The sequence below is a fragment of the Gracilinanus agilis genome, chromosome 6 (assembly GCF_016433145.1).
Source record: "Gracilinanus agilis isolate LMUSP501 chromosome 6, AgileGrace, whole genome shotgun sequence".
Taxonomy (NCBI): domain Eukaryota; kingdom Metazoa; phylum Chordata; class Mammalia; order Didelphimorphia; family Didelphidae; genus Gracilinanus; species Gracilinanus agilis.
The window spans coordinates 74634179-74647676 of record NC_058135.1 but is presented as its reverse complement, the minus strand read 5'-3'; the positions used below and the strand labels follow the sequence as shown (position 1 = coordinate 74647676).

At 36.5% G+C, this 13498-nt stretch overlaps 1 protein-coding gene across 1 annotated transcript in view; it reads right to left on the bottom strand.

Moving 5' to 3' along the window:
• Positions 1–524: 524 nt before the first annotated feature.
• Positions 525–13498, bottom strand: part of LOC123251912 (bifunctional heparan sulfate N-deacetylase/N-sulfotransferase 4) — a 349513-nt gene continuing 336539 nt past the window's right edge. Inside the window, exons 10-12 of the mRNA XM_044681239.1 lie at positions 12812–12921; positions 3800–3902; positions 525–1206 (exon numbers count right to left, since the gene is read on the bottom strand). Coding sequence (XP_044537174.1) covers positions 1087–1206; positions 3800–3902; positions 12812–12921 — 333 coding nt within the window. The 3' untranslated portion in view covers positions 525–1086. The remainder of the gene's footprint in view (positions 1207–3799; positions 3903–12811; positions 12922–13498) is intronic.

The window sequence follows — 13498 nt, the reverse complement described above, 5'->3', positions numbered from 1 at the left end:
ACAAATTTAGAGAGGATGAGAGGTATGTATATTAGGATACTTTTAAACAGACTCCCAAATCCTCAGTTTTTTTAAACAAAATTTAGCTTCTTCTCCCCTTCTCCATTCACACATGCACAAATTATTAGGTTTGGTTGAATTTGGGACCCCTCTAATGATTGTCTCACATCCACCAGAAACATTATGACAAAGTATGTAATATGAAATCACATCTCAAACCATGATCATGGGCACTGGGGAATCTAGACAACCATGATGAAAAGCCCCATGGAGAGTGGCAGGAATAAAGGCTAAAAAGCAACAACAACAAATGCATCTGTCTCAGAAAAGTTCATACAGTTTTCAATCAGCTCCCTTCCTTGGAGGGTAAAAAAGATAAAGGGGTCTTTGTGTATTGGGTCTACTTCACATAGGTTTACTTCACATTCTATAATAAATCAGGAGAATTCATGGAGGCTCTCAAGCCACACGAAAGAAATGCAAAAAAACAGGGAGGCCGGTGTCTATAAATCATGGAAGTTTAAAATACACAAATAGAGTGTGGGAAGATGCTCTTTCTTATAATTATATCAAAATTATACAACATGAAAGAAAATAAACAGTGAACCATTGAATTCAGACATTGGGTTACTCTCAACCTCAAAATGAATTGATAGACATTTTGAGCCCTTGCTCCCAACCTGACAGATTGTAATTGGACCCTCAAAAATGATGAAGGCTACCAATTGTACATTCAGTTCTGGGAATTTTCTGGTTAACAGAGAAACTGAACTATCTCATGAGTCCCAGATTGGATATTGAATAATGCCACATAACTTTGAATTGTTTCCCAAAAGTTGATATAGAAATTGATCAATGCTAGTAATTATCAGTGTGTGCATATATAATGTATTTTCTTTTTGTCTCTTTTCTCTTCTTTTCATATTTCTTCTTGACTCTTCTTTTCACAAAGATATAGAGAAAATTATTCACAAAGTCCTCTACTGACAATCACGAGTGCATTGAGGAAGTATAAGGTGTAGATTGTTTTTTAGTCTTGATAATAAAGGTAATTGTCATATGAGGCTAAGGTCCTTCTTTCCAGTGCTATCTTACTTTCTGCAGTTCCTGTCTCAACCACGATGGCAGAGGTTGCCCCAGTCTGTGAAGAAGTTTGGATAATTCCACATTATGATCTCTGTAGTAACTGGAGAGGAATGCTCTAGACTGTGTGACAAGAAAACATACAAAATAAAGCAAAAACAAAAGTTAAGTAGGTGGCACTCTATATTTTTGTGAAGGTTCTAGAACCCCCAAACATCTAACCACCTTTATTTGTCATCTTGTCTCTCCCACATTATTTGATCTTTCTATCCCTATTCCACCCCCAGTGTCTAGCTTTTCCCCTTTTATTCTACTGATGATTATTGGTGTTTTATGTTAAAAGAGGATTCCATGATACATCTATCTAGCATAAATGTTTAACATCCTACAATAAGCTAAATTATCTGCTCCTATATCAGTCAGTTAACAGTATCCAGTGATTTCTAATGAGTCATCTAATGGCATAATTAGCCCACGTACATTTTTCAAAGGCCATGACAACAAGACAGCTATTAAGTAGAAACTTCTCCATGGGCTTTGTGTGTTATATAAATGAATGGGAGTAGGGTGTTCATCATGGTGGGAAAGATTGGCAGGAGTTTCACACCAGCAATGAGTTTGGATAAAGCCTGGTTAAAACTGTATAAAACTCTTGCATGTTTTTTGGGAGATAGGCATTATCAGTAATTCTAGTTCATGAAGTGAAAGCACTGTAAGTAAGCTACTAAAAAAGAAATCGGATCAGTGATAGAAAGTAATTTAAAACTCTATGGGAGAAAAGGGGAGTCTTGTCTGGTTCCATAACATATTTTCTTCCTGATTAGATCTATAGCTTTATCTGTGTTTTTTGGTAGCTTGTCTCTTAATATTTTGTCTTACTCCAGCTAGATTAATTGCTTGACTTCTCTTATTATGTTATTATGCAAGGGAGGTGGAGAATGAGGCGGGAGCAGGTATTAAAGACATCAAAGTCACATTGATCGGTTTTTATCAATATGGACAATCTGCCCAAATACCTTTGCCTTTATCTAGAGAAATAGTTTATCATTTGTTTGGTTTTTTGATTTTCATTGCCAGAGTGATATTTTGCAATAGAGAAGCATGCTATCATGGAAATAGGAATTGAATTTCCCATGAGATAAATGATTTAGGTGATGGGTCAAGTATATTTCTAGATCTTCCCAATGAACTTAAAGGGATATTTTCCAGTCTGTTTGGGGGGCTACTCATTGATAGCATCAAACCTTTTATAGTGTCCCATCATAAAGAATATCGATTTTCCTTCAGATACTTTGTTGTAAGAACAAAAATTATTGTTACTAGGACTATTGGAGAGGCAACTCTTAGTAACTCTCAGAAACTCTTGAAGAGAGGTAAGGTAAAATAACTCCTGTTGTCCAGTCAGCTAGGTAAATACATGTCCAAGATTAATATCTCCAAAGCTGCCATCAGTGGCTCTCTCCTTTCTGCACACACCCCATCTTCAGGACCCACTATCTTCTTCCTTCCCTGTTCTAGTCTTAGTATCTCTCTAGATGAAAAATGCAGAAGGGAACTTATGACCACCAGGCAGGTCCATGGGCTCCTTTTTATAGATTAGCATAAAAGATTAGCTCATTTTGAAGGTCTATCTTCCTAAAAGTCTGTGCCAATCTATTCATCTTGGGGTAAGGGTCAAGTATGAAACCCATTCCCCAAAAGAAACCAAGTCAAACATTTTCTTTTGGGGAAATCCCAGGACCTGATGCTAAATCAGATATCTTTGGTCCTCTCAACAAGATACCAATGGGTATTTTATTTACACCTTCCATAGGAATATGTCTTCAAAAGTCCCAAAATTTACTTCATCAAATTGAGCAAATAACTACCTTGAATGATCCTAACAATTTAGGGGTTCCTAAAGTGGAATTCATGAATTTGGACTTTTAATAAATGATAACTGTATTCCAATGTAATTGGATTCCTTTGTAATACAATGCATTTTATTTTACATTTTTAAAAGCATTATTCTGAGAGTGGAGTCCATAGGCTTTATCAGAATGCCAGAGGGGTCCTTGATACACAAAAAATGATTAAGATCTCTGGCTCTATATGAATCCTTCAGGTTTTTCAGGGTCCATCCCAAGTCCTCCCCTTTTCTTTGAAGCCTTTCCTGACTATTTTGTTACCTATGGCCCTCAGTCTTCTATTGTCTATCTTTACACAATTTAGTATTTGATTAAATCTTATCCTTTCTCTTTCTAGTAGATTAATTACATTTGACTTTCCAATTAGTCTGCAAACTTTTTAGAGACAGAAAATGTTTTAGATATCATTTCTATTCTATATTGCCTAACAAAGGTTTTGAAACATATTGGTTGATGAAATTTCTCATGTGTTCCTGGAAAAAATACATTTTTAGGAAGAGGTAAGGAAAATAATAATTTTATTTCTATGCTTCACTCTGAATCCAGCCTATTTGGCAACAGCTAAGACAATTGGAGAACCATTGATACCACAGTATTATGTAGCTTTAAAGAAAATATTTTGGCATGCCCAGTATTTGTAGCATAATTATATTTAGTAGTGTTAGAAATGCATTTATTAAATGTCTTTAAATCTAGCAAATAACTGAATACTGATCAAGTATAATAATGTAATCATTATCATATTTTAGTACTGTTTGCTTGGGGATTTTTTTAAAAAGAAAATAACTCAAAAATTAGGAAAAAATTACCTCTAGGTCCATTGGAGGATATTTTCGGCCTTTACTTTTCCCAAGACATTTGGTTTTTCCTCCTTCTAGAAGCTGACACCAAAAGCCCTTTTGAGGGTCAAATCTACAAAGGGCAATGATTATTCCACATTATAAAAGGAAAAATTTAGGCAAACTCTCATTAGTGAGACTCTAAGAATTCTTTAGAGCACTGAAGCATCAACATCTTTCCTAAATATCTAACTTACTACATATGAAACGGTGGCTGATTTTGGACTGTGGAATCTATATATGTGCTTGAACACTTGCCGAAGGCTTGTATCACCTCTGCTGTACTACATCACATTAGTAAAAACAGCACTTACCTCCCAGTTTTGTTGTGAGATCAAATGTGATAATTGTAAAGCACTTAGCCTAGTGTCTGTCACGTAGTAGATTCCTATATGACAAACACCTTGAGTAATGTTTTGCATGTACTGAATACAAAAGCAATCATTTTTCCTAAAGTTTTAAAAATTCTTCATGGAAATTTTTGGCAATTTTTATGAAGATATCTCACATGAGTTAACGTACCCTTCAACAAGTAGGAGGTCAAGCTAAGTGACCCAGGTGACTTGGCCAATAAGTTTGGAAGGCAGGATTTTATATGTCTTAGATCATACTTTTTTCTCAAAAAGTGACTTAAAAACTATGTCAAAAGAGCATGAGCTCTGACAAGTTCTACCATACTGGAAAAGGCTTCCAGTATGGTCCTGGTGAAAAGGTATGTCTTCTTTCTAAGGATCAGCATCCAGAGGTTCATTATTAGTAGGCAGTCATTCATTCATTTGGGCAATGAATTTGTTGGCCATGGCAACCCATGAAACAAAGGAAAATGAACATGGATGGGTCCCCAATTCTATTTGGTTTCCTTCCTTTTTGCCAATGATGGCAGAAAATGAAACAGAAAGCACGAATTGCAATTTTCTTTTTCAAATTGCCTCTAAAGATGAACTGTGATTACTCTAAAAATGAGGCTCACGACCAGTCTAAATAAATAGAGGAGACAACACACTACTCTTTAAGAGCCAGTTGATTTTTGTATGGTATGGAGTTAAGAAGGGTTTTTACTTTTTAAAAAACAATAAACTTTATTTAAAGTATAAAAAACAATAATGTCTTATTCCTTGCTTATGGATTTGGGGCAGATTTGGTCTAAAGGCCACAATTTGACAACCCCTGAAATGGATCTTCACAGGGAGGATATTCTTGCTATAAAGGAAAGTAGAAGACATAAGAAAGTTGCAACTGAATGAATGCAAGCTTGGACAAAGGGAAAGTTAGCCACCAATATTTTGGAAAAACACACTCCAGGGTAATAAACAAAATAGGCCAAAGGTTTATAGACCTTTAAGTCATAGTAACAGCTAATAATAGCCAACATATATATATATATATATGTATATATATATATATTTAATTCTCTTATCCCACACACCTTTCCTCAAATTATCTCTATTACAATATATATATATATATATATAATACATGAAGGTCTATGAAGTGCTTTATATATGTTAATTTATTTGATATACATCAAAAAGTATTTTAATACTAAGTTGCCTATATTTGGACAGATAGGTGATTTCATTGGTATTTTCCAAAATGAATCCTATTCTTCATCTTGTTTATCACTGGATCTGGCTCATTTTCCATTGTTAGTGTCTGTCTCAGATAACACATAGATGGATTGGTAAATTGGTAACTTGGACCATTGCTGCATGGTAGCAATCCCTCCATGTCTTTCCTCTGCAACCTTGTCAGTGTTCTTCCTTGAGTCCCCTAAGAAGGTTTACTTAAAGTAGTAGAGATTTTCCTTTAGCTTTCTTGATATTGAGAAAGTCTGCTAGAGAATACAGGGTCTCTATCAATTATACTTTGGTATTATTATGAAGTTTCTATCCTGTCATACATCTTTCTGATTGAGATCTTTAATGCCTTAGATCCTGTAAGGTTCTTTGTTTATCATTTGTTGTAGGCTGCTGATATTTCCACATGAATTTCTACTGCTCTTTGGTGACCTTTCGTTTTACTTCAAAGAATATACTATTTTTTAACTAGGAATGCAGCAACATCACCAGATGATTATTATTGTTAAAATGACAAGTATTTGATTCTCAGAGGAGACTGGAGTCATTAAAAGCCCTGCACATTTTCCTAAAGACAATATAATTCATTCTCTTCTTCTTGTTCATCTTTGGACCAGCTCATTTTCCATTAGTAGTGTCTGTCCAAGATAATCTATAATATATGTGGATTAGTTGTCCAGGGAGCTACATCTCATAGAAATTTTCCCTCTCCTTAGTTTTTCCAAATAATGAGTGAATTAATAAAAAAAATTAAGTACTAAATTCCATTCATTATGCTAAGTGCTGGGAATATAAATACAAAAATGAGACAACTTTTGCCTTAAGGAGTTAACAGTCTACTAGAGGAAGGCTTTAGGTAAAGGGGAGTGGTATCCAGGGAAAAGACATTTGCTCTAGGGGTCAATTAACAGAACCTGTGAGTTAGGCAAATGAACAGTTAATTCAAGCAATCTTTCCAGAAACAACAGATTATTGATTTGATTGCCATACCAATAAACAAGAAGTGGAAAGTGCAGGGGGAGATGGGAATGAGAAAGGTCTAGATATCGTGAGCATCAGGAAACTTAGCACTAAGACTGGAAGAAAGCCAGAAAGTGGAAGAAAAGAGAGAATTACAGACGTAGTAGATAGTGAAAAGACTCAGAGTAGGGAGATATTGTGAGAGAAGGTAAGAAGGCCACTGCCATGGACCATAGAGTATTGTATAATTTTTATAAAATCCAAGATTTAAAATTTTTGTTTGAGAAAAATTTCAAGAAAAGAAGCTTGCTAACTCCTTGAATCAAGAAAATGAATTGTTCAGAGAAAGTACCATAAAGAAACATCCACTGCATCAGAAGATCCAGAATGAACTTTGGGATGCAATTGGTTGAACTAAAAGGGGTTGAACACAATTATTATGAATATAAACTTTTATGTCAAAGGGGACTATCCCCAATTGGCTTTTTTTTTTGCCAATGTGCCTAGCCAACATTGGTTTTGCTCTCTCTCTCTCTCTCTCTCTCTCTCTCTCTCTCTCTCTCTCTCTTTCTCTCTCTCTCTCTCCTATTTCCTTTTTATCTCTAACTATTGTAGTTTCCTCTTAGAAAGTGTAATATTGTATGAACCTTTAGTTAGAAGATTTTTGGAGGTATAAGCTGATTATGTTAAATGATCCACTGGGGAGACTAATTTTCCAAAGGACCACAGGGTGGATTGTGAAGATGGGATTGACTCTCCCCTTGCCTACTTTTAAATTTAATCAACCAAAAATGAAGACATCCCTAATCAATGTTAATTGAGGGAGATTCACAAATCACTTACTAAAGTGAGCTACACCTCCAGAAGTGACTGACTGCCCCTTAGGCAGTGCTAAACAAATTTAAAGTCTGCAATTGGTCCCTGTAAAGTGGAGGAAGGGACAGGAACGGACATAAAAAAGGACTATAAAAGATGATGAACTTACTGTCCAAGAGGTCTTCATCCTAAATTTTTGGGTTGAAGGATCTTCTCTTTCAGGGTTTCACCTTGGGAATTTGGTCTTGGTCTTTGGCCTCAATCTTCAGTGGGGACCTGGAACTGGTGACTTAAACTGCTTCTGGTAAGACTGCTCTTGGATCTTTCCCTTTGGACTAGGAGTTCAGCTTTGGACTTTGGATTGGATGAGTGAAAAAAAGGTGACCCTTCTTTCCTGGATTCTGGAGAGATTAGTACCCGGAGAAGCCTCCTTCTAGGAGGAGGCCACATGAGTGAAACTCTTGTTTAATTCAGAGTGGAGCCAGGTGCCAGAGAAAATATTTACTGCGTTAGGTTAGATATCTTCTCTAACCACCTTTTACATTTCTCTACTTTCACTCTTTCCCATTTTTTTATAAATAAAGTTGCTAAAAAGTCCTTTTTACTTGAGCTATATTAATTTTTAAAATCGGCAACCACATTTTCTTATATTTAGTTCAACCAATTTATGATCCAAAAACTGCAGTCCCAGGCAAAAGGAGAAGATCCAAGAGCAGTCTTACCAGAAGCAGTTCAAGTCGCCAGTCCCAGGTCCTTCACACTGAAGATTCAGGCCAAAGACCAAGACCAAATTCCCAAGGTGATGTCCTGAAGGAGAAGATTCTTCAATCCAAAAATTTAGGATGAAAACCTCTTGGACAGCAAGTTCATCATCTTTTATAGTCCTTTTCTGTGTCCCTTCCTGTCTCTTCCTCCACTTTACAGGGACCAATTGCAGTCTTTAAATTTGCTTAGCACTGCCTAAGGGGCAGTCAGTCTCTTCTGGAGGTGTAGCTCACTTTAGTAAGTGATTTGTGAATCTCCCCTAATTAACATTAAGTAGGGGTGTCTTCACTTTTGACTGATTAAATTTAAAAGTAGGCAAGGGGAGATTCACTCTCATCTTCACAGTATGTGGGAGGGAATAAAGAAAAAAAAAGATTGGAAAGGGAGGAAGAGTCCATGCTATGAAGGACTTTAGAAAGTCAAACAGAAGTTTATGTTTGCTTGATCTTGGAAGTAATAGAGAGGAGAGATGATGTAGTCAGACCTGCACTTGAGGAAGGTTACTTTGATAGCAGGATGGAGAATTGATGGGAGTGAGGGGAGATAATTGAGGCATAAATCAATCAATAGTTGGTTCAAATAGTCCAGTTAGAAGAAGAAGAGGACCTGATGTATACAAGGAGAAAAAGAACATATGGAGAAAATATGGTGAAGGTCAGAGACAAACCTTGGCAATAGATAGGATGTATGGGGTGACCACCAGTCAATAATCGAAGTATGACACGGAGGTGGTGAGCTTGACTAACTAGGAAAATGAGGGTGCTCTCAACAATAAGGAGGTTGACTTCTTGCAATGCTTTTATTAAAAAATCTGGACAAGAGTTTAATAGGACAATAAGTGGATGAGTTGTAATCTGCACAGCATTCATACACTCCCTTCCACATATTCTCTGATCTGTGATAGTGACCTTCTTGCTTTTTTTCTCTCTCTCTGTCTCTCTCCCTCCCTCCCTCTGTATCTCATTCCTTTCCTCCCTCCCTCCCTCCTTCCCTCTTTGTCTCTCTCCCTCTCTGTATCTGTCTGTCTGTCTGTCTCTCCCTCCCTCCCTCACTCTGTTTCTGTCTCTCTGTCTCTCTCTCTCTGTTTCTGTCTTTCTCCTTCCCTCTCTATATCTGTCCCTCTGTCTCTGTCTCCCTCCCTCTGTCTCTCCTTTTTTCTGTCTCTGCCTTTCTTTGTCTCTGTCTCGGTCTCCCTTCCTCCCTCCCTCTATTTCTGTCTCTATCTCTCTGTCTTTGTCTCTTTGTCTTTCTCTCTATCTGGCTCTGTTTGTCCCTCGCTGTCTTTCTGTCTTTGTTTTTCTCTTCGGATCACACAAATGTCTGTGTCTATGTATTAAACAAGCAAGTAGAGATGAACAACTCTTTGGTCACTGGCTTGGTCGAAAGAGCCACACTTGCTAATTTAGGTACCAAATATCCCTCTACTTTGTTCTATACAGATTAAGTCCAATGTTGCTTTTGTTTGTGAATGTATATTCACAATTCATGTGTTCACATACATTTGTGAATGTATATTCAGTATCAGAAATGAAGGCATCTTCCTATGGAGGAAGGTATTCCCAAGGAAGGAACCTTACTTTCTTACTGACGTGGTCTGATGATCTCATCTAAACTCCTGGTATGTCAGAATTTTAGATTAAGACAAACAACAACAGTAAAACACAAAGAAAAGCCAAAACCAAAGGAGAGGTAAGTTTTGAATTTATTGCTTATGGGACTTGCTGCATGCATAAAACATCGAAAAGGTTTGCATTTTTGCTGCTCAGCAGATGTTTTAGAAGGATGAAGTATAATTGGCTGGGATGTAAAGTTAATTAGTTGCAGAATATTTTGTTGCCCTGGGCCCATTTCTATAATATGACTGCACCTGCAATTTGCTCCAGCCCATATGTGAACTCATTTAGAAGAAGGGGAGAATTTTCTTCACAGTTCCCTGCCCAGCCTATTATCAGAGACCTAATCTTTGCAGCCGAGGTTGTCCTAGTATTTGTATCAATTAAAATTAAATAAATCACTGATTAAATGGATAAATTGATGGTGGAGTCATTTCCAACCTGGACTTTTCAATCTGCTCCTTGCCTCATGTTCTGTTTTTCCTTTCATTAATTTCCCAAGAGGAGAAACAACTCGGCATTTGTAAGAAGCAAAATACTGCAGAACTAGGCCCCTAAACAGCATTTTTCTGCCTCAGGATGAGTATATTTAACCAAATTAAGGAAAAAATATGGCCCTAGAAACAAAGCCAGGAAATTGACACCTAGGTGGAAAATGTGTCCCTTGCACTCAGGTAGTGCGAGGATCTCAAGAAGCAATGTGATCAGGGACTGCTCTATGCAACATCCGCTCTGAGGCAGAGCCTCAAACAGCCCACATGCCCAAGGATGGAGGCCTAACCTGAGCAGCGGACATGCTTTTGGAGGGTGAGATTGGCATAAACTAAACTCTGCCTCCTCTTAATGACTTCATTTCCCTCAATGCACGGGGAGGGAAAATGAGCAATCAATCAGCATGCATTTAATAATCACTTTTTGTTGTTCAGTTCAGTCGCGTCTGACTCTTCCTGACTGCAGTTAATTCATGATTTCACAGTCAGAGTTGAAAACTGGGGGTGAGGGGAATTGAGGCCTGGAGTCTTCCTAATCTGCTGATTTCAGTTCCAATTCAAGAGGTGAGGATGGAGGGCTACCTTCATCCATCCCTATATCATTATGGATGAAATTTTGCACACCTCCAATTGTGCTTTCTCCACTAAATTCTATTCTCTTGTCCTTTAGTCTGTGAATGTGTGTGTTTACTGACTACCGAACCATTATTTATAGTAAATAATATGGATATATTTTTTAAAAAATAGGACCAAAAGTACTGCAGATGGGTAAAGGCAGGTGTCTGGGCATCAGTAAATAGTCTGAATGACATTTTTGAATAAATTACTGTGAATGTTTTGCTTATTTAATGGCTAAGGACCTGCCAAATTAGTCTAAACATGAAATCATTTATGTAGGGAAAACACTCATAAAGGAAATACTATATGAAGAACCAATTTCTCTTTTCAAAAGACAAGTCTAAAAAGAAACCCAAACCAAAAATTCCTTTTTTCACTTCTAGTAGGTTTTAAATATAGACATAGGTATAGATAGATAGACAGACAGACAGATAGATAGATGTTGTATAAATTATATAGTATGCATATAACATTTACTAAGTAGCTACTGTGTGCCAGCCATTTTGCTAAGCTCCAGAAATACAAAAACAGGTAAAAGACAAATCTCTGCACTCAAGGAGCTTACAATTGAATAGGGGAGGTGAAATACAACAAATATATACAAGCAAGCTATAGAAATGGGATAAATAGAAAAATATTTTAAATATTTAATAATATTAAAAATAAACAAACAAATAAATAGAGTAAATAGGTAAATCATTAGCAGAGGGAAAGCATCAGAATTAAGAGGGAATAGGGACCGCTTCCTGTAGAAGGTGGGATTTATTTAGATCTTAAAAAGGAGGCAGGGTGTCAGTAGTTGGCATATGGAAATATAGAGTGTTCTAGGCATAGGAGATAGTCCTTAAACCATTTGGTCCACCTCCCATACATTTTCCCTTTTGCCAACATTTATACATAGGTCTCCCTAATTTGAAACAAAAATGGAGAAAAAGGAAAAACTTCATTTGATGGATCCAATCATTCATTCAAGCCATAGTCTTATATCTCTTCTCTTTAATAGCCAAATAGTAAGGAAAAGAAAAACTATTCTCTTTTTCTCTACTTTCTCTTTATCTATGAACTCAGTCTCTTGCAGCCTGGCTTCTGACCTCCTCATTCAACTGAAACTACTTCTAGCAAGGTTTTCCTGTACCTCACACTTTTAAATTCTGATGTCTTTTATAGTCATCACCCTTTTTGCCCTCTCTTATCCAAGAGTATATGTTGACCATCTCCCCTTCATAAGATCTCTTGGTTCTTTTGGTTTTCCTGGCCTGTTTACATGAGGGATGGATTTCTTCTATATGTCTCTTATTTGAATAACTTCTTGAAGGCAGAGACTATTTCTAATATTGCTATTGTAGAATACTAGTACAATGTTTTGCACAAAATCAATATTTAACACATGTGTGGATTGAATCTGTGTTGTCATCAAAGGAATTTTCTCACCACTGAAGCAGATTGTAACTTTGGTGGGTGGTTTTCATGAACTACTGTAGTTCCCTAATTGTTTCAGGAACAATCCTACAATGAACTCCTGTGGTTTCCTAATATCTAGAATCAAATATAAAATGCCTTTTGATTTTTTTAATTTTTTATTTGCCTTTTGAAGACCATTCCTGGTTCCTTATTCAAAGCTTTTTCATACTATTAAAACCTGGCAAAGTTTGAAATCCATTGGTAAATCTGTGAATTGAAGGTCACTTTTATACCTCAATGAGATATTTACATAGTTATATTTATGGTAGAATAGTTAGAGTACTAAACTTGGAGTTAGAAAGACTTGGACCCAACTTATTAGTTGTAAGACCCCAGGCAAGACACTTTCACTCTCAGTTTCCCCATCTGTAAAATAGATACTAATACTTTCATTGCCTCCTTTTAAGATAAAATTTGATACTGTTTGCAAAACTTAAGGTGCAATCAAGTAAAAATCATGATTATTATTGTTGTTATTATTCCAAGGGAACTAATAGTAACTCATCAGAAAACCTTTTTATTCCAAAAAGAGATACTACAGAAATAATGGAAATCACTGTTTTTGAGCAGCTCACCGAAGTATGAACTTTTGGCCATTATTAATGATGTTATGTATATATCTAGCAGTGATAATTTATATTCTCAAATAACAAATGAAATCATTCACAGGAATAGACTTACGTTAAAGCTTCTGAGTAATTATAATGAGGGGTAACTCCTAGAAACTTCTGCACTTCATCCATCACAGTAGCTGGGTCAGATCGCAACTGTTGCCCGTCAATAATTAGCAACTAGAAAACCCAAAATAGATAATTTAAAAAATAATAAAATCTTAGTCCAGTTGCCAGCTGCTTCCAAAAATAAATCACTGAGGTATCAAAAGCTAGGGGATGTACACTGCCTAGAAACCAGGGGTATAAGAAGGATTAAACATCTTGTTTCCAAAAGTTCAAGATCTCATTTTGTAGTCAAATTAGAGGCTGCCGAAAGTGTTAAGTGGAGAAGCATTCTGCACTTCTTTCTTCCTCACATTCCCATCTCCATACAAGAACATACATATAAAGCTGGAAAGAGTCTACCTGGTCTCAGCTCTTCATTTTACATTTGGAGCAAGAGAGGACAAGAGAGGTTATGTGATTTTCCCAAGGTAACATAGGATTTGAAGCTAAACACTCAGTATCCCAAACCAGTACTCTTTGTCACAGTATCATATTGTCTTTACTCTCTGTTCAAAGTTGTGCCCTAAGTGAGGGTTTAGAGAAGAATGTAGGTATGTGGTAATTTATCTTTTTATTCCTTTCACTATCTCTCAGACAACTCTATATATAAACAGTAATCTCTCCTTCTTCCTTCCTTCCTTCCTTCCTT